This window comes from Dermacentor andersoni, unplaced genomic scaffold (genome assembly GCF_023375885.2).
Source record: "Dermacentor andersoni unplaced genomic scaffold, qqDerAnde1_hic_scaffold ctg00000044.1, whole genome shotgun sequence".
In the NCBI taxonomy this organism is placed as follows: Eukaryota; Metazoa; Arthropoda; class Arachnida; order Ixodida; family Ixodidae; genus Dermacentor; species Dermacentor andersoni.
Window position 1 is genome coordinate 520,241 of NW_027314758.1, and position 23,736 is coordinate 543,976.

General features: G+C 45.3%; 1 protein-coding gene and 4 non-coding genes across 5 annotated transcripts; 4 read left to right on the top strand and 1 right to left on the bottom strand.

Annotated features, from left to right (window-relative positions):
- Positions 1 to 2,307: 2,307 nt before the first annotated feature.
- Positions 2,308 to 3,528, bottom strand: LOC140214440 (uncharacterized). The gene has a single exon (XM_072285796.1). It carries the CDS (start codon positions 3,526 to 3,528, stop codon positions 2,308 to 2,310), a length of 1,221 nt encoding a protein of 406 aa, XP_072141897.1.
- A 16,011-nt stretch (positions 3,529 to 19,539) lies between these two features.
- TRNAS-GGA (transfer RNA glycine (anticodon GCC)) lies at positions 19,540 to 19,614 on the top strand. The gene has a single exon. It is a non-coding gene; the product is annotated as a tRNA-Ser (tRNA).
- A 207-nt stretch (positions 19,615 to 19,821) lies between these two features.
- TRNAS-GGA (transfer RNA serine (anticodon GGA)) lies at positions 19,822 to 19,896 on the top strand. The gene has a single exon. It is a non-coding gene; the product is annotated as a tRNA-Ser (tRNA).
- Positions 19,897 to 20,103: 207 nt separating this feature from the next.
- TRNAS-GGA (transfer RNA serine (anticodon GGA)) lies at positions 20,104 to 20,178 on the top strand. The gene has a single exon. It is a non-coding gene; the product is annotated as a tRNA-Ser (tRNA).
- Positions 20,179 to 20,385: 207 nt separating this feature from the next.
- TRNAS-GGA (transfer RNA serine (anticodon GGA)) lies at positions 20,386 to 20,460 on the top strand. The gene has a single exon. It is a non-coding gene; the product is annotated as a tRNA-Ser (tRNA).
- Positions 20,461 to 23,736: the final 3,276 nt, after the last annotated feature.

Consider the following 23,736-nt stretch of genomic DNA (forward strand, 5'->3'; position numbering starts at 1 on the left):
GTGTAAATTTCGTCTTAGGCTCCAAAGCGCATTATTCGCCTTCTTACTTACTTCATCTACATGCCTATTCCAGCTTAAGTCACTTCTAAATAATAAACCCAAATATTTGTGTTCCTCTACTTTTTTAAGCTTGTTGCCATGTATACTATAAGGAAATAGCAGGATCTTCTTTTTTCTTGTAATAGACATGCTTACTGATTTAGTTGGATTTATAACCATTTGCCAGTCAGAACACCATTTCATAATGTTATCAAGGTTGCATTGCAATTTAATTTGGTCACTGGAAGATTCTATATTATTATAGACAACACAGTCGTCAGCGAATAGTCTTATTGGAACAGAAATGTGATGTGTTAAGTCATTAATGAAAATAAGAAATAGAAGAGGACCTAGGACACTTCCCTGAGGTACTCCGGATAACACCGGTTGAAGACTGGACCTATGCGCGTTTATTTGAACGTACTGCTGACGGCACTGTAAGTACGATGTAAACCACTTTGTGAGGTTAGGATTCTTAAACACAGTATTAATTTTGAACAAAAGCTTGGAGTGGGAAACTTTATCGAATGCTTTAGCAAAATCCAAATAAATGAGGTCCATCTGTCCACGGGAATTTATCGTTTGTGAAGTGTCATGAACCAATTCAACTAATTGAGTGATCGTAGATAGTCCTTTACGGAATCCATGCTGCGCAGAGGATAACAAGTTATGCATTTCAAGGTATTGTGACAAGTGTTTGGCTATGATATGTTCCAGAAGTTTAGAGCATGTACTTGTGAGGGAAATTGGTCGGTAATTGCTAATGTCTGAAGTGTTCCCAGTTTTATGAACTGGTATTATTCTTGCTAGTTTCCATGCGGTAGGGAAAGACCCATTCAATACTGAGGAATTAAATATTTTTGTAAGGAACTTAGACACCCATTCAGCATACCTCACTAAGAATTCGTTAGGAATATCGTCTGGTCCAGGGCTCTTTTTAGTCTGTATATTGAGTAAAAGGTTTAGAACACCTTTCTCAGTTATCTTAATATTCGAAATGGGAGGGCGGGCAGAGAATTCACATACACTAGGCACTGCTTCATCATCCTTTGTATAAACCGACGAGAAGAAAAGATTAAATTGATCAGCCCTTTCAGCATCATTAATTCCGGGATTAGAACAGCACTGCTTATTAGGCGGATTGACATATCGCCAGAACTTAGCCGGTGCTTCCGAGAGAAACTTCGTCAATGTTACATTGTAAAATTGGTCTTTCGCCTCCTTAATTAGCCGCTTCAATTCTTGCCTCATTTCCGTAATTGAAGTTTCGTCATCTGTATAGTTACTTTGAGAACATGCTTTCCGTTTTCTTTTAATTTTCCGTTTTGCCTGAATGATTTTTCGGTTCATCCAAGGATTTGTCTTTCCGCATTTTTTATTCTTCTTAGGAACAAATTTATCCATGCAATGAGTTACTACACTGTAGAAGAAATTCCACAAATCATCAGTGCTCACATCCGATTGATACAAGCAGGTAAATGCATCAAAGGAGCTTTCGAGATAGTCTAAGACACTCACATCACCTGCGGATTGAAAATTCCAAACTCTTTTCTTTTGGTTACCCAGTGAGGGGGATGGAGGCATACTGAAAGTAGCTATTGGAATCTTGTGGTCTGATATTCCGTCCTCTACGTGGCAATCCGTCAAAAGCCCTACCAACCCATGCGACACTAAAATAAGATCCAAAATAGATGAGGTTGTAACACACACTCTGGTGGGTTCTCCTACAATTTGCTCTAAATCATAAGAGAATGCCAAGTCCAAGAGCTGTTCGCAACTAGCCACGTCTACCTCCCCGGGTGAGTATGAGCTCCAATTAATTCCCGGTAAATTAAAGTCGCCCAGAAGAAGGATATTGTCTCCTTCTCGAAAATTTCTTTCCATAAATTCCCTTAGGCTGTTCATTCCATCAGGTGAAGTATTTGGGGCCCTATATACACCTCCAATGTAAACTGTTCGATCAGCAAGTTTAGTTTTAATCCATACAGCTTCGATACTATCCGATTGTTCAAGGGTAGTACACAATATGCTTTGCTTAACCAATATGGCTACTCCTCCACCTCTTGCTCCTCGATCCCTTCTAAATGCTTTGTAACCAATTGGCACGACTTCGGCATCTTTGATATTGCTATGTAACCATGTCTCCGTTATGACTATAACGTCAGGTTCATGTTCCAAAACCACAGCTTCCAATGCATCGGTTTTGTTTATTATGCTCCGCGCATTTATGTTTATAACCTTAAAGCCATCCTGTTTACCTTGTTGGAGTCAGTTGCCAGTTTCAATTACCCTCAAAATTTGGTACCTCAAGTTTTTATCCTCATCCCATCCATACAATATATTATTAATTTTCAGTTTATCAAAGACAAGTTTGGCCCTACGACCTTCTTTTCTTTCCTCGGCACACGAGTCCCACAGTTTCTTTCTAATTTCTACTACACGTTTGGAGTAATCTTCGCTAATGCTTATCTCTGTATCCTTAAGCTTGGTACAATTGCTCAAAATCTTTACTTTCTCCCTGAAGTCCGCAAGCCGAAAGATAATTGGGCGGTTTCTACCAGGTGTTTTCTTTCCAAGCCTGTGAATTCTTTCAATAGAGCTTACTTGCACCTTCAGAATGTCTCTGAAAACTTCTTCAGTGACTTTTTTCATCAGTGCAACTTCATTCTCCTGCACGCCTTCTTGCATGCCTCTAATTATTAAATTATTTCTTCTAGAACGGTTGTCCAAATCATCAACCTGTCTAACAAGGCTCGTCGCGCTTTCATCCCACCTGTCAACAAGCGCTTCAACGTTTGTGAGCCGGAGCTGAGTATCGTCAAAGCTTTGTAGTTTCTGTTCAATTGCAAGAAGTCGTTTTTGCATTTCAAGCATTCTTGTTTCAGAACTAGCCTGATTTGACTGAACCTCAGTAAGTTTCGACAGGATCTCTTTCTGGTTCTGGATTACATTTGCAAACATCGCTTCCGTTACCGGTCCAGGATTTTCTTCTACGTCGCCCGACAGCTTAAGAAGCAAACCCACAAGCGATAGATACTCCGAAAAGTTGCATAACACGGTGTGTGGGCACGGCAACACTATAAGACAAGGGTCGTCACTACGGAAACAGTATTTCGCATTACTAACCTGCACAAAGAGCGGTATGTTGGGTGACATAGTCACGGCTGTGTTGCCGTGCCCACTGAAGCTGTCCCTCGGTGCGCTCCAATTTATAGGCAGCAGCAGGTCCTTGTTGGGGGCGGATACCGTGGTCATTGTGCTCGACGAAGATGCGCAGAAGGTGGCTTCCACGTGTAGCGTTGGCAGCAGTACCGTGCAGCTTTCCGTGAACGCTGTAGCGTAATCGCTGTCCGGGTTCATGCGCGTCGATGCGATAATGCCGCAGCGAAGCTCCGAGCATCCACCGTCCGAGAGAGGTGTTATCCCGTTGAAGACGAAGGCATTGCACGCATACAAGACCTGCACAAAGAGCGGTATGTTGGGTGACATAGTCACGGCTGTGTTGCCGTGCCCACTCAGGAAAATATACAGCTCCTAAATACATGTGAATAGCGTAAGGCAGTAACGAGCGCCTATGTATATTCGTGAGCAATATGAGAGAGAACACCAACTTGGATTTCAAGCAACGATGCCTTGTGATATGTGTACTCGTATCTGGCAGGTTAATATGTAACAGCCGGCTTTTGCGTTGAACAGCTACTCCCATAGAACACATTGATGAGACGAATATGTAGTACACTAGGGCCTCTAGAAGGTAATCTGACCGTTCCGTTTCATGCTGTTTAAGATGCGTACACATACGCAAGATCACACGCCGAACACTCCAAACTCCAAATGTGCCTCGAACTCCAGACATGCTTATAGTCTACCTCGTTGTAACCTGAAAAAGTGGCATTAACACGAATTACTTGTGTTGTTTCTGCGGCCTTTCTTTTTCTTGTTCGGCTAATTCGCTTTTTCATCTCTTGCAATATTTCTTAGGTGCTCGACTTTTTATTTCTTTTATGCTCGTGCACTGAAACCGCTTTTTCGTTGCCCGTTTTTCCATGTTTAAGTATGATCCATTCAACAAGCAGCGCACACATGCAGGCGCGCATGCAGGCATACAAAGATGACGTTCATGTCTGCCACAGGCCAGCCTCGCTTCTATTTTGAAAGAATTGTTACCGGGCCGACGCTCGTTCTCCCAGCGTAATAGTGATTCCGGCCCGCCGGCAAATAACGCGAAATTTTTCCTTTTCCCATGGAACCGCCCTCTCTGCAATAAAGCGCGAGAGGGAAATGTGCCTGTCCAACAAAATTTATCCTCGTGCATATGGAAACGTCGCGTGCGTGAATAAACGACTGCAGGGGCCGTAAAACTGTGCCTCAGACGGAACGGGCACACATTACTTCTCCGAATATATATATATATATATATATATGTATATAATACTTTTTTCTGAAGGCCTCGCTACACGGGAGGGAATAACGGGTGGGGAGGGACTGGTACGGCGAAGATCGTTAGGCGATTGAGCAACTCTTCTTCCGAACATTGCGCCGCAGTTTGCTGAAAGTAGGGACGTATTGAACAAGACGCAAAACGGGCGGTTGCCAAGAAAGAGAACAACGCTGGAGAACGCGCTTCTCGTGACGTCCATATAAATGGCCGGTTATTTGTTCCGGAGTATTACGAGCGCAGCTCGCCTTGCGCCTTCTGTGCGCTGTACTCCAGCTATCTTTATTGCTACACTGTCTGAGCTACTCTCCCCTTCACGCTGTTAAGTGTGCCAGCGAAGCTTGGCTGCTAACAAACACCTGCGTCTTTCTGTTACATATATAATTTAGCTGATTGTTCGTACTTTCTTTATTCGTTCGTCCTTTACACGTTCGTCATTTATTACTCCACTTAGTCATCATTTCCGTTCTTATTTTTCTCATCGACTTTTTTTTGCACGTTCCTCTCCTTCTTTCATTCTCTCCATCTTATTTTGTTGGAGCGCAAGCTGAACAAGGACAACGGAAAGGCACATCTGACGCACACAGCGCTAGATATACCGTACCAACAAGCCCCTATAGCTACCCTCATCCATCTCTGAACTCGCTCGTATTTCTTGCACTTCTTGCAGTCGTCAATTTGCATACTGTCTACCTAAACGAAAACCAGTCCGCGATCGTCGCGCGAAAGCAATCAAGTGGCAAAAACGAGCAGCATGTTCCAAGCGGTAGCAAAGAAGAGGCGTGATAAATGGCTGGTACATCCCCGGCGGGAATAAAAGTTCGCTAGGAGTGCGCGAGAACATATCGGGCTGAACAAAATTTGCGATGACGTTATTTCCGCCAAGACCAACCAGAGAGCAAAACATTGCTCGAACAGCACTTTACTACACGCGCGGATTCGTTTTTAATGTAGCTGTTCATCATTTTTCACCGTGAATCCTAGTACTCTCAAAGATTTCTGCGCTGAGTGCGAAACATTACGCCGTGCACTAGCAATCTCGTTCCACGTGGGATCGGCCACGTAGATGGAAAACTTTAAAAAATGTTCCACGTACAAAGGGAACTTGTGTGGAACGAACCTCCTTGCATGTTGGCTCTTCCCTCAGTAAAGCTATAGCTTCTTGTCTCTGCTGCTATGAATCACTGTCAATCTCGTCACATGCCGTTCTGGCGTAGTACGCTTTGGCCTTGCTCTATTAATCTCGAGGGAACGGGATTGAATCCCGGCCACAGCAGCCGCATTGCGAAATGCAAGAACGCCCCCGTGTAGCGCATTGGGCGCGCGGTAAAAAACCCCAAGTATGTTGGGAGTGAATACAGGAGTCTGAGGAGGAACAATACATCGACAGAGAGGAGGAACTAAAGAGAAAAGGCAGGGAAGTTAACCAGAAATGCGTCTGGTTGGTTAACCTACTCTGGGGGATGGCGCAAACAGGGAATATAAATATGAAATACAGAGAGAAAGAGGGGAAAGGGAGGAAGACCGGTGTGAGCTCGCGCACGGACGTGAAGGGCCTGAGCAAGTCAGAGGCGTTCACGTAGGCCAGTAGCCCTCAAGAAAGATGAAAGTGCCTTCACAGCTTCGTGGAGCGAAGGGGACGGTCTTCAAGTAGCACCTGCACGGACAACGGCCAATCGTCCAGTCGTCAAAATGCCATAATGTTTGCCTTTCCGACTGACGCCGGTGAAATTAGCACAATAAATGTTCCATTTTCTCTTCCACACCGCAGACGTCGCATGCAGCACTGTCGGTCCTTCCAATTCAAGTAGTGTGCGCTTACGTGAAAGCGACTCCAAACCACAGCCGGTATAGAAGCGACGCCTCATGTGGGTGACGCCCGGGTTGAGGTCGGAGTTGGAGCGAAGGGTTCAGTCCGTGCAACCTGGTGTGGCTTATGTTTGGGTTGTTCCACTTTTCTTAAAGAGAGCTTGTGTCCCAGGTGATGAAGCTGCTTGCAGCGTCTGTCCTGGGAAGAAGAACGGGAACGCTGTGTTGTTCTTGATGTGACTCTCGATTAGCTTTATCTGCTTGATCATTTCCACTGATCCCGCAATAGCCGGGTAGCCACTGGAAAATAATTTCGTGGCCTTTGTATTTCACGTCGTGATGAAGTTTGACGATTTCGTACGTTAGCTGTTCGTGAGCTTTTCGTTTGAGAATTGACTGCATGCTGTGTAAAGCCGGTCTCGAGTCGGAAAACACCGCCCATGTACCAGGACTCTCTGTGTCAATAAATTGAAGCGCACTGCGCAGAGCCGCGAGTTCTGCAGCCGTGGATGTCGCGACATGCGATGTCTTGAATCTCAGTGTTACTCCTCTTGTCGGTGTAAGCACAGTAACCCAAGAACTGGTCGATGTGGTCGGTCCGCCAATATAGATGTGTACATGGCTACTGTATTTCTCGTACAACATGAGTAAGCTCAATCGTTTTAGTGCAGACGGTAGTAGATCTGACTTTTTCTGAAATGCTGGAATTTTCATGTGTGCTTGAGGATGGCACTAACACCATGGAGAAGACACCGACCTGGCCGCAGGTGTGTACCCCGATGTAAGCGAGGCACGATATGCACTGACAGTTGTGCTAGATGACGTGTGGGGTCTTTCCAAGGTGAGCTTGGCGAGGTGGTGGCAAGGGGTCCGGGCAGTGTGCCTGACATGTGCACGCATTGTCTCGACGACGATGTGCGTCGTGATTGAATAATCGTCAACAACTGCAATAGCTTTAGCCGTTCACGTACTGCGTGGTAATCCAAGACATATCCTCAGAGCTTGGGCCTGGATGCTCTGAAGTGTACGCAAATTATTTTTTAAGGTGTGAGAGAAAGTCAGGGAGGTTATCCAGAAGCAAATTTCCCTTCTGCTACCCTGCACGTGGGGCGAGAAAAAAATTGGGTTAGAAAGAAAGCAAAAGGAGAAGGAGGCGAAGACACAGGCAGAAAGAAAAAGGAGTACTAAGTGGTTTACTGAGTCCCGTAGATTGCGAAAATCACAACGCTTTAACAGCCTTATGGCAAGATATAGAGTCATGTCTTCGTTGTAGGATTGTCTCTTCTGACAGAGTTCGGTCGTCGAACTTGTCCAGCACGAAAGTAAGTGAACATATCAGCGCACAATACTGTGAACATTGGCACAAAATGTAGAAGATGGTTTCCTGTTCACCACAGTGGCCACAAGCTGTGGTGTTGGCCATTCTTATGAGGAAAGCGTAGGCATTGGTGAACGCCCCATTGAACCATAGCCTGCATAAGAGGATCGACTCGCTTCGGGGCTGTCCTTATGGTGCCTGGAGACTTAATTCGGGGTCCAGGGAATGCAGTCGCGTATTTTTGAAGTTGCGCCTGTTCCAACCAGGTGGTGTCTGTCGCAATGAAAATATGTCTTCTTCCAGCGTGCGTCACTGAAAGCGACGATTATTAAAACTGGGCTTCTCCTTGAGCTCCACACGAACAATATTTGAAGATAACCTAGCGCTAGTGTTTGAGCACGCCACCAGTGAAATGCTCCAGCCAGTATGGAAATGTTGAACTTGATGTCGCTTATATACCAAGTGTACGTGTCTTGAACAGTGAATGGCTTGAATTTCGCAAGTGCAGCATGTTCCTAAAGCACCTGTATTAGTTAATTTTAGTTACTGAACTATCAATCAACGATCCTCTCTCAAACTTTCCCACCAATCGGTCTCCACAACTGTCAACCAAAATTTACAGTCTAATCACTACATGATTATTACCTCATGATTATTTAAATTACTAGCTGAAGTTGTATTTGGTGCGTATATTTTTTCTAAGGTGCGCGTTATTTATTGCTTGCTTTTTCAGGTATAACGCGGTGCAAGAAAAGCACAATAAAGCCAAAAAGCAAAATAAAGTTGACAGAACATTTCGCTGACAGAACGTTTGGAGAATATCTGCGCTTTCATTACTCACGCCTCGTTTTCTGCCAAAGAAAAATTAACTGCTAATCTCCTTTAAACACTTCCTTTTGTAAACAGTAAGAGCTGAGTATTTATCTCTTATGTTTACAGTAACGCCTTAAGCTAAACGGCCAAGTTAGTACTACATTATTTTCCATTTCGGAGATTAAGCTTCAGCCTCAGAAGTGAGCCGGGCTTAATGATTGACGCTTCCCCAGTTTCAGTCTTCTCAGCAAAATGTATCGTCATGTTTGGAAATAATACTGAAAACTTGAAAATAGGGAATGTGCGCAGCGTGAGATAATTCGTTCTCGCTTCCTGTTTCTATAATTTCTCGTTAAGTAATGTTTATAACTGCACGTTATTCTTCTCTTCTCATATCGCAGAAAAGCTTTTTTTTTTTTTTGACGCGCTCTTGCTGGGCTGACAATATTGTTTTGTACTTATATGCTGTATGCTTTTGGCTCATTGGAAGTATGTAGTTGGAAGTATGTAGTTTAATGTGGAAGATTATTTCCTCAAAAAACCTCTGTAAATGCTTCAAATCCTCTCTCACAAACTCTCTCTATAAAAGTTAACGTGCGTAATCCTGCAGACGTTGCATAGTTAGACAGTTTTGACAGTGAGCTCAAATGTTTGCCGATACCTGTCGCTTTACAGAGCCGCTTCTTTAAAGGTAGTTATCGGGGGCCAATGTCGTTACGTCGTGTTTCACCGCTTCGTTATTATTTCCCGCGCTAATTATTCAGGTGCAAAAGCTTTTGTTTTGCGGTATTTTCATCCTGTCAAACTGGGAACAGGCTGTGGCGATGATGGTGCAGGTTAGACATCATTTTGTTATTATCGATTTTAATATTGCTCGGAAATTTCTGTCAGGCGTTGAGATTGTGTACTCTTAACTGTTTATCTCTTTACGTCAAAGTCGCGTTCCTGTAATCTAGCAGCGACATAGCTGTCCCTCATACTTATCATGCAAGTATTTCTTCAACGTGTCCCGCAAGTGTTTCTTTGCTCGCAAAAGGCAGTCCACACGTGGTCACTTTTTATTCTTGTTACGTGTGTTTAGCTTGATATTTTTGTTATTGTCACGTGGTGGTGACGTTAAGAACACAGTAGCAATACTGTGAAACGCAAAACTAGACTTTATTGGGCGAACCTGTGCCCACAAAACAGGCTACACTTATAGCACAACGAAAGCAGCGAACACAGTCGGCGATCGTCGGAAATCTGATCAGTGAGGCAAGCGCGTCGGCTTTTATACAGCAGTTGTCGAATGTTCCAGACTAATCGTTCGGACCCGCGCGCCTTCCACAATGTTCTACACCATTCGCGTCACACGATGAAATCAGATAACACAACGTTCGGCGACAACAGACAGCCGGGTAGAAGCATCGATAACTTTCCAGAAACTTCGGATACATGCAGGCGCGTCCCGCGCTGTGCGATTAGATTTGTTAGGTGGCGAAACGTGGTCGCCCGATAAAGATAAGTACACGTGTCAATACCCCCCTCTTAAAAAGCATCGACCCGATGCTGCAAACAAACGAAGTTAATAAACAAAAGCACTCGTAGCAAAGAAAAGAACAAAAATGACGAAGTTCGTCAGCGTCCGTAAAAGGGTTTAAGGCGCACCACGTGGACCACTTCAGATCGTGCGCGGCGCCGCTGTGAATGCGAAATGCCGTCTGGCACGACCTCATAATCCAGAGCGCCAATACGTCGGATGACCTTGTAGGGTCCGAAATAGCGTCGGAGTAGCTTCTCACTGAGTCCTCGTCGGCGTATCGGAGTCCAGACCCAAACACGGTCGCCAGGCTGGTACTCGACGAAGCGTCGTCGGAGGTTGTAGTGTCGGCTGTCGGTCCTCTGCTGGCTCTTGATTCGCAGGCGTGCGAGCTGTCGGGCTTCTTCGGCGCGCTGGAGATAGCTAGCGACGTCAACATTCTCTTCGTCAGTTACGTGCGGAAGCATGGCGTCAAGCGTCGTCGTCGGGTTCCTGCCGTAGACCAGCTTGAACGGCGTGATCTGTGTTGTTTCTTGCACCGCCGTGTTGTACGCAAAGGTTACGTACGGCAGGACCGCGTCCCACGTCTTGTGTTCGACGTCGACGTACATTGCTAGCATGTCGGTTGCTAGCATATCATTTATTCCTTTAATACAAGCGTCATTTTTGTTGAGCAGGACTATCGCTAAAGAAAGGTACGTATAAAAATGGAGACGAATGTGCTAAAAACACGTCAACACATACTCACTTATGAAAGAAAAACTAGCCCAGGAGTTAGACCTTCCTTTATTGTTCCCCTCCCCATTCTCTCATTTCAGGGCAAGAAAGACCAGCCGTGACCACTGTGAGGTGACTAAAGTTCGTTCATTTATTGTCATTTAAACGAAACATGAATTGGCGGCGCATTCGTCCTCTAGAGACGATTGACGACTTTAATGCTATTAGAAATATATTTCATGATTCCTGGGTAATTGTCGATGATATGTTTTATGCAGGGATTATTATGAAAAGGCGGCACATATCCAGTGACACGCAATGACTGAAACTGGCGTCGAAGAGGTTCATTGAAGAGCACCACATACGTAGCGTTACATGCCCAGTGACCTAAGTTGGTCCGATGCTTCCTTTGGAACCATGTTCCGCCAGCGCATCAGCCCGTTGCTCTACCGATTTGACACGGACTACCCGCGGACCCAAGTTGGCGGGAAACAGGTTAGATATGGACATACATAGATACATAGAGAGCAACATGCAGCATTTTGGGTGAAATTCCCAAGGACCGCTACTAGCATTAAATAAGGGTAGGAGAGGGGTTAGAGTGTGGGGCACCGACACCTGAGGTAATTGGCATGGTTTCAGGCTTCCAAGTGCAAAGTGTGAGCAAGCGACACACACGAACAAGCGAGGTAGAGAGATGCGGTCTTTAATGATAGGCTGAATATCTATGCCATGCCGATGGCCTGGCATGCTGCTTCAGGCGTTAGGTGGAAGTTACGATAAGCACAGGGATCAGACATACAAATGGCAGCACATACACCTACAGAAACGCATCCACTCGAACTGAGAAGAAAGTCTTAGCAGGATCCGCAGTTCTCAGAGCTAACAGAAGCGCTTTCGTTGCAGGCAGTGCGCAAGCAGTTTTTCGCCACGAATGTCCCGCACTATTAGGTGACACAGTCAAGGCACAAATACAACGCATCCTTCAGAGATTGACAGCCCGATGAATATCGACGCAATCACACAAAGCGCGCTGCAAGTCCTCAGCAACACTGCCCACTGAACACACCGACGACTTCAATAACTGAAGTTTGCAACACAGTAGCTGCTTGGGCTGGTTGGTGAAATCTTTCTTCCCCCAGGATAAGCCTTACACAGCGCACAATCACACGGAAGGAACAAATACGCGCAGATTTGCCTGTTTCCCCCTTTCGCCTCTTACTTTGAATTGCTGTGCTAGCAATACATTTGAATGGATGTTAGCAGCGCTCTTTCCTGTCGCCTTTTTTTCTTCCGTACGAAGGAAGTTGGTATTTGAAGTAGTTGGTGCAACGCCACGTTGAGCCTGATGCTGTTAGAGCAGTGCTTGCTCTTGTCTACTCGGGTCTCGAAAGATCAGCAAGATGACAGTGTTGGCAACTGAACACAGCAGCATCGTCGAGGCGCACTGAAAGGTGTGCATACGGCCGCGACGGAGAATACATTGATCAGGTACGACACCCCGGAGTGTTGCTTCGATAAGCGAGCGAGTTCGGAGTGTCAAAGCGGCCGAGGTGTACAGCAGAGGACAAATTAAGACAAACCGTGCGGCAAATGTCTGCGGCCGTTTCGCATCCCAATGTTTTATTTTCCTTTCTTTTCTCTATCTTTTTGCACGCATGCTGAGATAAAGCAGCCCGTTGTTCGGTTCGCGCAGGGACTTGTGTCTCCTTACAACATGAGGCTCATTCACACTGAAACGGCATTTTATATTTCCCTTCTCTCAAAAGTTCAGCGAAATATTTTTCCTAGCTTAATGAAATTGCTATTGAAACTCATACTAAGTTTAGTGCTCGGTATCTGTTTCTCTCTTTTTTTTTTTGCATGCGTCAATATGTGTTAATTACGGCAAATCAGTTCTGCGGAATCCCGCAAGGTGAGGAAGTATCACGAAAAGGAAAAATCGGCCATCCACCCGAATGTAGCACGCGGATAGAAAGGAAACCCATACGGTTTCTCAGAATAAAGACTTCGCGGTCGAGGAAGAATTCGTGCTGGTAATAAGTATAGCAGGCCCTATTTAGACGGTTGCAAATAAAAACATATTGTTTGTATTAACATCGAGCATAAAAATAATGCTGGGATAAGCATTAAAGTCTTCAGAAACCTGGTTTATACTAAGGTAAAGCAACGTCATGCTGATTTTGACAACCTTTGGTTGTTTTTCATAGGCAAACGGCAAGAGGCAGGGAGGTAATATTTGCCATGAAACGTTTTGAAGGTCGGAAAATATGAGATGCATACTTTCGATGAATAGAAACATTTTTAATTGGCGTAATTATGCGACAATGTTTACGATAATGAACATCACACTCATTTTTGTCTCTCTAAGTGGTCATCGTATGCGAGTCAGAACAGATAGGGACATAAGGTTTGAAATTAAAATAATAAAACATTTAAAGATTTTATTAGCAAATTTTAACAACATGAAACAATCCTAATTGGCGTAATTAAGCCGCGGTTATGTATTGATTCAATGCCGCATGAAGACGAAGCCCAATCAGAAATAAAGACACTGAGCGAACGAAAACAGCTTCAACAAGTCAATTACTTATTGCAATGAACGACTCAGGGCTGAAAAAGGTGAGTACGTCCTTAATTAATATTAATATTTACTGTGCGTGGCGTAGTTAGCGAATTAGTTATGAATTAAAATTCGACAGGGATATCTTGTCCAATTTTCACTTGCAAAATCGTTGTGGACGCTGAAGCATTCACCTTTAAGAGTGGAACACAATGACATTCAAAGATCCCTGACAGCTTCTCACGCTTCTCGGCAACTGCAGCTTATGTAACCGTAATGTTTAGCGGAAAACGCTAGCGGCGAATGCTATGCATGAAGGCGAGTTTTCTGGTAGAAAAGCGACCATATGGACATCGAGCCGATGGGACGACAATCTGGGGGGCCGTTGGTTTGCAATATTCTCGGGCCTGTGATGGGTGTCGCATCTCTTGCGTTGTGTCGAATAATATTGAGGAATACCGTAAAAATAAGGGAAACTAGCGTATTACAAGCCCACGTATGTATGTATGTATGTATGTATGTATGTATGTATGTATGTATGTATGTATGTATGTATGTATGTATGTATGTATGTATGTATGTATGTATGTATGTATGTATGTATGTATGTATGTATGTATGTATGTATGTTATGAAACTGCAAAAGTGATTCAACAAGAGCCAAAAGTGTCTGACCAAAACCAGTGCGATAACTCCCCGTAGAAAATTATTTCATCTCTTTTAGGCCTAAGTCAATCATACGGCGATCCCTTTGTGAACGTTGAACAAAGATTATATAAAAACCCGTTTGACCACTGCCATCTTGTACAACTCAGCGTTGTCTTCCTTGTGAATTCTGTCTGTTAATGCCTTATTATCCGACGTTGCGGTCAAATAAAATATGATTAGCGATTCCTGCATTCGAGCGGCTTGGGTATTTCACGGTAAGAAAACAATTGCAATGCACGAAGCTAACTGAGGCTGCCTTTCCTGTTTGCTTGCCCTTTCTTTTTTCTTGGTTACCTTCGTGTACTGTACGCTTTCACCAATACTTTGTGTGTTTCAGCAACATTTTATAAACCTAAATGTGTACATCTTGTGGAAAGCCCTATCACTGCATAACTTATGCATTGTGTAAAGTGATTGAAAAAGCTGTTTTGGTTTGACGTAATAGTTCTGCGGAAACCCGCAAGGTGGAGAGAAGTAATGAATAAAGGGAAAATCAGACATCCACCCGTTCGTAGCAAACGCTACAAAGGAAACCCATACGGGTTCCTCGAAAGAAAAGCCTCATAGTTGAAGAAAAATTCGTCCTGGTCCGGGACTCGAACCCGGGACCACCGGGTTCTCTCCACTTCTCTCCACCTTGCGGGTTTCCGCAGAACTATTACGTCAAACCTTGCCTTTGCCTCGTGTGTTGTCGACAAATTCGACTTCGCCCTGCCATCTGCTAGCCGCCTGGTTAGCTCAGGACCGAAGTCGTGGCGCAGTGATTCTGCTTCCGGCCACCGAGCGTGACGGACGCATGATGACGGGCTCCGTTGGAGCGGCTACAGCGGCCTATTCTGGCCGCGGAAACAGGACGATGGAACAGGAGGGCACCTACCAAGTTGTTCTGCCAGGTCTGCCAACAGGTCGTTATGTTTTAAATACAGTTTTTTTGCACGCTGATATCACGGCGCGACCGTACCGGATTGAAGATTTCCGTGACGCATTGGCACCGCATTCGCTTCTTCCGGATGTTATCGCCCTGGGGGCGTATCGCATGAGCCATGTCTGGGCTATCACCTTCAAGGACGCGGACGCGGTGAAGAAGATATCGAGCATCGGGGAGCTGCGTGTAAAAAACCGGCGCTGTCTGGTGATTGACCCGGCGAACCAGGACGTTCGACTGAAGCTCCACTGGCTTCTACACAATGTGCCTGATGAGGACGTGCGTGTCGCCTTTGCGCCCTATGGAAAAGTTACCGAAGTAGCCCGGGAGCGCTGGCGTGTGCAAGGTATGACAGAGAAGGGATCAACCACCCGGCTTGTCACCCTCAAGTTGAAAGCGGGCGTGAAGTTGGATGACTTGCCACACCAGCTGAGCGTTGGCGGTGAGTTGGCGCTTGTCGTGGTACCAGGCAGACCCCCGCTGTGCCTTCGGTGTCGCGGTACGGGCCACATCCGCAAGGAATGTCGAGTCCCGCGTTGCGGAATCTGCCGACGCTTCGGGCACGAAGAAGACCAGTGTACTCGCACTTACGCGAGCATTACAGGCCCGGGAACCAGCGAGGACTCGTCCGAGATGCTGATGGACGAGACGGATGCTGAGGAAGCAGCCCGTGTGGGTGGACAACCACAGCGCCATACTCAGCCATCGTTCACGACTCTGGTGAAGCAGAAGGCGGGGCCCTCCGGCGCAACAGATGGTAGTGTACAGGCGCAGCATAAGCCTGAACAGGACGACGATGACAAGGCAAAGGAGGCGGCGAAAGCCGCGGACGTTAAAGAATGCAGCGTGGAGACCCCCGGCATTGATACCATGGAGACGAACCAGGAAGCGGCGAGCACCATTGCTGGAAAACGTCCGCATGAAGAAAGCGGAGACGTCAAGCTTCAGCCAGGCGGTAGCGGCGATGAGCCTCCGCCGAAGGCAGGGGGAGTGAGACGCTCGTCTTTAAAACCGCGGCCGAACCTTCCGGCCGACCCGCGGAAGGCGGGGAAACAGCCTCCGTAGTAACAGTGTCCTGGTCGGTGTCAGCGCCGGTTGTGTTGGTCGACCGGTGTCAAGAGGTCCTGGCAGTAGTGAGGAAGGCTACGTCAACCATGAAGGTAGGCACCATGCGGATAGAGGCGTTTCTTCTTCTAAGACATGGCTTTTAATCTTATTGCTCCACTTCGAGTTGCGACTTTGAACGTCAGAGGTCTGGGAGCAAGAAGGCGACAATACCAGCTTAATCGCCTTCTTCTGGATAACGATATTGACATAATTGCTTTACAAGAGTCGAAAATAGAGAGCCAAGAGCACACTGACCGCATGGTGTCTTCCTTTCAAGCAAACTTTCATGTGTGCGTTTGTCATTCTGTTGGGACGTCGGGTGGGTGCCTTGTACTCATACGCAAGACGTTAAGAGTGAACGTAGAGTCTGTATTTGCATGCCCAAGTGGTCGCCTTTTGATTGCTGATTTCACATTTTCGAATTTTTGGTGGCGAATTGTTTGTGTATATGCTCCTAATGTAGAAAGCGAGCGTAAAATTTTCTTTGAATCACTTGAGCCATGGTTGAATGGCGACAAGTTTTTGCTTGTACTGGGAGACTTCAACTGTGTGTGCGCCGCAGCTGACAGAGTGAAGTTTAGGCCACTGAGAGACAAGAGCTCTGAAGTTTTGAATACTTTTGTGCATGAGTATGGTCTCGAGGATGTTGGCAATGTGTTTTCCACTGGGACCCACCCAGAATACACGCACTTTCAGCGGGAGAGCCATGCGAGACTAGACAGAATGTATGTATCTGTCGATCTTATGCCGCTATGCTCAAGTTATGACGTTAAACCTGTGCCTTTCAGTGATCATTGCCTCGTGAGCATGACTTTAGGAATGAAGGGCAGGAAATTGCGCTTTAACTGGCACTTATGGAAATTGTACACAAAGCTTTTGGAGGATGAAGGGTTCATTATGCAAGTAAAGACCAAGCTAGACAAACTGCTAGACGCGCAGCCAGCTAGTTTTGCAACTGAATGGGAGGGGTTCAAAGAGTGGGTAAAAATGAAAGCAATAGAAAAGAGCAGCGTGGCTCGCTATAAAGAGAAAGAAAAAGAAAAAGAAATGAACGGGCAACTTGAATGGATGCTGAGCATGGAAAATAGCGCGCCGGGAACTTTCACGAAAGAAATACGGGAAGTGAAATGCCAGCTCGAAAGAATCGACGCCGACAGGTATAGGGCCGCCGTCATACGCGCAAGGTCTGAAAAATTGTGGGCTGGCGAAACGCCGACAAAACGAGCGCTATCAGACGAGAAAAGATACGCTTGCAAGAAAGAAATTAGGAGCATCCGATTTGACGGCCGGACTTCGGAAGATGCGAGAGACATTCAGTGTGCTATAGCCGAACATTTCACAGAACTTCTTAGCAATAAGCTCGAGACCATAGAAGGCTTCCATGTAGACTTCTTGAGGCTGGTGCCAAGACTAGATGATGAAATTAAGGAACGTCTTGAACTGCCTATAACTTTACAGGAGATAGAAAAAGCAATAGACGACCTACCATCTGGGAAAGCTCCTGGACCAGATGGGCTAAGTGCGGCCTTTTATAAAACCTTTAAGCTTCCTGTTGCACAGTGCATGCTCCATGTGATAACTGAGGCTTATGAGCGCAAACAGGTTCCATTGTCTTTCAATACGTCCCACATAGTTCTAATTCCCAAGACTGATGATCCGGAAGAACGACTGTTGGTGGGGTCATATCGACCGATTAGTCTCACCAACGTCGACTACAAAGTATTTATGAAGGTTCTAGCAAAAAGACTGCAGTCTGTGATCACGAAATTGGTAGGGTCTCATCAGACGTGTGGAATTAAAGGCCGTAGCATCGCTACAAATATACATGTCGCACGCAACGTATTAGAATGTGTCGATGCAGTTGGCGGTCAGATAGCAATGATGCAGCTCGACTTGGCGAAAGCCTTTGACCGCGTCTCCCACGAAATCCTTTTTTCCATCCTGGAACACTCCAAACTAGGTGACATTATAGTAGAGGGCGTAAAAATGGCCTACAAGAACTGTACGACCCGCATTATAGTTAATGGCGATCTCACTGACAAACTTGCTGTACGTTCTTCAGTAAGACAGGGATGCCCGCTTTCCCCCTTGCTTTTCGCAGTGTATTTAGAGCCACTATGCCTGGCAATTATCAACTCTGACCGAATTTCAGGTTACAGACTGCGGTCATCACACGTGAAAGTACTCGCGTATGCTGACGATATAGCGGTTTTTTGCGCTGATAGACAGAGCATCTGTGAAGCGACAATTGTGATTGAAAAATTCTGCGCTCAGACTGGAAGTCAGATCAATTGGGGAAAAAGTTCCGGTTTTTGGCATGGCGAATGGGACGTAACACCGGATTGTTTTTCTCGGCTTCGATGGTCCACCTTGCCAACGCGGTATCTAGGAGTACCTCTGGATTGTTATCGGGATCCCAGCTCGTACTGGAAAGAAGAAACTTCGAGAATGAAAGAGAAAGCGGTCGCGTGGCAAGGAAGACAGCTATCAATGTTTTCCCGTGCCTCTATCTGTAATGTCTTTTTGATTTCCAAGCTCTGGTATGTCATGAATGTGCTGTGTGCGACCCGAACAGCTATTCAAAAAATGCATCGTGTTTTTGCTGTTTTTGTTTGGGCGTCCACCTGGGAAAGAACCAGCCGAACTAACCTGTTTGTTTCCGTTAAAAGCGGAGGCCTTGGCCTGGCGCATCTTTTTTTGCGTCAAGTGGTCTCGCGATTTATGTTTTTCCGTGATCAAAGTGATCCCTTTCTAAGAACTGTTATGCAAGTACGCCTACAGAGACTGCTCCCTGGAAGGCTGGTCTCCTGTGATAACATGTGTGGTGCCGTGACAGGATACTTGCGCGAGGTTGTTCTGTCGTACAAGATGTTGGAAGTACGTTTCAGCCCTGAGTACCTATGCAATGTCAATAAGAAAAAGCTGTACAAAGCGTTGGTTGACGTGATGTTGCCGGTACCCATTTATCGGACACCACACTTTGGAGGCCCAGGGCAAGATATTTTAAAAAGAATTAAGAACATGCCCGTTAGACCAGTTGTCAAAACCTTTTTTTTTAAACTGCATTCCGGTACGCTGCCTGTTAAAACCTGGCTGCATGATAAAGGGCTATTCGTGCCATGGACAACAAACTGCTTGTTATGCAGGAAGCCCGAGACAGTGGAACATGTCTTCCTAGAATGTTGGGATCCCATTTTTTACTGGGATGTCCTTCAGAGGACGATTAAAAAGGAACTCCCTTTAAATCCTTACGGCATCCGGTACTTACCAGTTGATAGTGAAGAAGTGCCCTACGACTTAATCATGCTCCTTGGCCTCCACAGTCTGTGGAAAATGCGAATGCAGGTGCGACATGCAGACATAAATACCAGTACCACACGTGAAAACTTCATCGAAAGTGTTCTTTATGTTCGAGAATGTTTCAGGGCACGGACTGATCCACCAGAGTGGATACCACTACTTGATGAATTAGTCCAATTGAAAAGATTTTAGCACCACTCGCGTCAGCCCAAGTGTGGCTGAAGTGTTTTATCATGTTACTTTGTGTTATGCGTCCAAAACGGCAATAAAGAAAAAAAAAAAAGCCTGGTTAGCTCAGATGGTAGAGCGGCTGCCCCGGAAAGGCGGTGGTCCCGGGTTCGAGTCCCGGACCAGGACGAATTTTTCTTCAACTATGAGGCTTTTCTTTCGAGGAACCCGTATGGGTTTCCTTTGTAGCGTTTGCTACGAACGGGTGGATGTCTGATTTTCCCTTTATTCATTACTTCTCTCCACCTTGCGGGTTTCCGCAGAACTATTACGTCAAACCTTGCCTTTGCCTCGTGTGTTGTCGACAAATTCGACTTCGCCCTGCCATCTGCTAGCCGCCTGGTTAGCTCAGATGGTAGAGCGGCTGCCCCGGAAAGGCGGTGGTCCCGGGTTCGAGTCCCGGACCAGGACGAATTTTTCTTCAACTATGAGGCTTTTCTTTCGAGGAACCCGTATGGGTTTCCTTTGTAGCGTTTGCTACGAACGGGTGGATGTCTGATTTTCCCTTTATTCATTACTTCTCTCCACCTTGCGGGTTTCCGCAGAACTATTACGTCAAACCTTGCCTTTGCCTCGTGTGTTGTCGACAAATTCGACTTCGCCCTGCCATCTGCTAGCCGCCTGGTTAGCTCAGATGGTAGAGCGGCTGCCCCGGAAAGGCGGTGGTCCCGGGTTCGAGTCCCGGACCAGGACGAATTTTTCTTCAACTATGAGGCTTTTCTTTCGAGGAACCCGTATGGGTTTCCTTTGTAGCGTTTGCTACGAACGGGTGGATGTCTGATTTTCCCTTTATTCATTACTTCTCTCCACCTTGCGGGTTTCCGCAGAACTATTACGTCAAACCTTGCCTTTGCCTCGTGTGTTGTCGACAAATTCGACTTCGCCCTGCCATATGCTAGCCGCCTGGTTAGCTCAGATGGTAGAGCGGCTGCCCCGGAAAGGCGGTGGTCCCGGGTTCGAGTCCCGGACCAGGACGAATTTTTCTTCAACTATGAGGCTTCTCTTTCGAGGAACCCGTATGGGTTTCCTTTGTAGCGTTTGCTACGAACCGGTGGATGTCTGATTTTCCCTTTATTCAGGGGAGTAGTTACAAGCAAAACAGGTAAATTCAACAAACAGGAGTTAATAAAGCAGGAAGTTTTATATATATATATATATATATATATATATATATATATATATATATACTCTGGAGAACCTTACAGGCCCTATGGCAGGCCATAAAGTAAGGGGGGCATTTTAAACAGTAAGTACGTAAAAACTGCGAAATTCCAACAGGAACAGTGCTATAAAGAAGACTGCCGTTGCAATATATGTGCGTGCGTGCGTGCGTTTGTGCGTGTGTGTGTGTACGTGCGTGTGTGCGTGCGTGCGTGTGTGTGTGTGCGTGCGTGCGTGCGTGCGTGCGTGCGTGTGTGTGTGTGTGTGTGCGTGCGTGCGTGCGTGCGTGCGTGCTTGACACACACAAATGGCGCCGAGATATGCCAGGTTAGCTATGGCGTTCGCGCGTACAGGTTGACCAATGTGAAGAAAAAGGTTCCTAGTTATACAGTTTTAGCTATGACGTTCTCGAATAATTGGTGATCTGCGATGGTGACCGTCGAGGCGGGAAGGCGACTCCACACGGTACAAACGACTGCATAAAAGCGTTGGATCTGCATAATGTAAGCCGACCTTATTAATATAATCTAGTCTGGGCGTTCCATACGGAGGTGGGGAAATGAGTTTGGTGCGTAACAGCGGGTGATGAATTAACTGATGAAAAAGGCACAGACGGAACATTTTGCGACGTGATGACAAGGATGGTAATTTAGGGCTATATGTATATAGTTAGAAAGAATGAATCGAGTAGAGTTATTCTGAACCGTTTCCAGTGAGGGCGGTAGGATTAATTGACCTGGATTCCAGATTGATTCGGCATACTCAAATTTGGGCTGTATTAGACTTTTATAGACGAGTAATCTTAATGAAGAAGGTTCTTTGGAAAAGTAACCTAGCATTCGGTTAGCGTGACTAACTATATGAACAATGTGGGTATTCCAAGTGAGATAGGATGTGATGTGAAGATCAAGATACTTGTAAGTTGTTGCCAGATCTAAGGGAGCGTTATTAAGGGAGTACACAGGTAATTCATAGGTAGTTCTCTATACATGTATGAATTTACACTTGTTAGCATTTAATTACATTAACCATGCATTGCACCATGTAAAACGTCATTAAGGTGACATTGAAGCCTGGTGTCATCATAATCGCAAGTTATTTCGGTGTAAATGACACAGTCGTCAGCAAATAGGTGAATCTGAGACGAAACACAGGAAGGTAAGTTGCTAATATAAATGATAAATAGGAGAGGTCCAAGCACGGAGTTCTGTAGCACGCCCGAATAAACTCGGTTCAGTTTCGAGGTTAATTCGTTAGCTGAAATGAACTGCGAGTGGTTAGTGCGGAAAATCTGAGGCCACAGAATTTTGGGATCAAGGTTTAGTTGGTGCAGTTTGTAGATTAATAAGCTATGGCACACTTTCTCGAACGTTTTTGCGAAGTTCAAAAAAAAAATTAAGTCTGCTACTTAAGAGTGGTCAAGTATTAGGTTCAGTTTATGCATGAGCGATAGTACTTGGGTGTCCCATGAATGTGTTTTGCGTAAGCCGTGTTGAAACTCAGAAAAGACGAGTTTGCTTCTGAGAAGTTGGCAATATGAGAAAACAGAATATGCTCGAAAATTTTGTATGGTATACTGGTTAAAGAAATAGGCCGATAGTTAAGGGGGAATGTTTAGTACCTGTTTTGTAGAGTTGAATCACCTTAGCCACCTTCCAATCAGCAGGAGGGAACCTTTGTCAAGTGACTCTTGGAGATGTTTGCAAGAATAACAGAACATTATGTTCTAGCGTTTTTTTAGAAACTTCGCATTAATTAAGTCACAGCCAGGAGCAGTTTCAGTGATGCGATTATGTTTTCTACACCGACGGGTTCAACTATTAAAGGGTACATTGCAGCGTAGTCGTAAGACAGTGCAGTTGGACGCGTTTCATGAGCGCGTTTAGAAAAGTTGCGCGAGAAAACGTCATTTAATATGGATGGGCAATCAGCAGGGAGAATGCATTATCAGTGTTATCAACAAGGATTATGGTGTTGTCATGCTTTGGTTTAATAGTGCACCAGAATTTTTCGTATCATTAGTTGGCATGGATGGCAAGGTGTTCTTTAAAAAGTTATCTTCAGCTTGCTTAAGCGCTGTTGTGTAGTCATAAGTACTTCGCTTGCAGGCTGCCCACCTTTCACTGTTTACAGATGTTTTAACTGATGATCTCTACAACGTTTCTTTTTGTTAGAAAGCGCTTAACGTCTGCATTGAGCCAAGGAGCGTTGTAATTATAGGAAAGAGTGTAGGCAGGGATACATTTTCCCTTTAATTCACTGATTTTAACAACAAACTTATCCTAGTTCGATTGCACACTGTGTTTTGTCGAAATCAGTTAGGAAGTTGTCAAAGAAAGTACAGAGCTCATTGTTAATTGATTCAAAGTCAGCTTTCTTGTAGTCGTGAATAGTTTTGATATTTCTTTCAGATTTTGGCCGTGAAATGTTGATGTTGGAATGAATAAGAGAATGATCGCTTAAGGATGGTAAGTAACGTTCAAAATACCAAACAGATAAGTTTCTTGATGGATGAGAGGTAGTATAGCCAACATAAAGTAAACATAGAGCAAGGTATGCGAAACCTTTCTGTTTCGACAGTCTTCTTCATGTTTGATTCAGGTCAAACATTCCGCAGAAATACAAGTTTGAACAAGACAGCGCTGAACAAATAACCTGTTAGTGCACGCTCAATTATTATTCCATCATACCACCTCTTCAATGTAGGGTGTAGCGAACTCTACATCCATGCGCGTGACGGTGTATGGCCCGTATACGCTAAGAGGATAAGATAGAAACAATAGTGACGTCGTAAAATTAGTCGTGTTGTAATAGGAAAACTTGAGAATCGAATACAAACGAGCGCCGGGTATACAATCGAACATTGCCGCAGACAATCCGATGCAACCAAAAGACGCCCGACGCTTACGCACATGTGATTTTTCATTTGTTTGTTATTTCATGCTTTTCTTTTTCGCGCACACCTATGCATCAATGTACACCAATGTAATTATTTGATTGCTAGTCAAATGCATAATGTTGTCACATTTCCCACTTTGATTGCGTTTGGTATTTCCTGCACTTCCAAAAATGTCTTACCACTCGTTGCTGC

What these genes read in the sequence shown, in the direction of transcription:
- LOC140214440 (XM_072285796.1), bottom strand. Translation starts at nt 3,528, where the DNA reads ATGTCACCCAACATACCGCTCTTTGTGCAGGTCTTGTATGCGTGCAAT.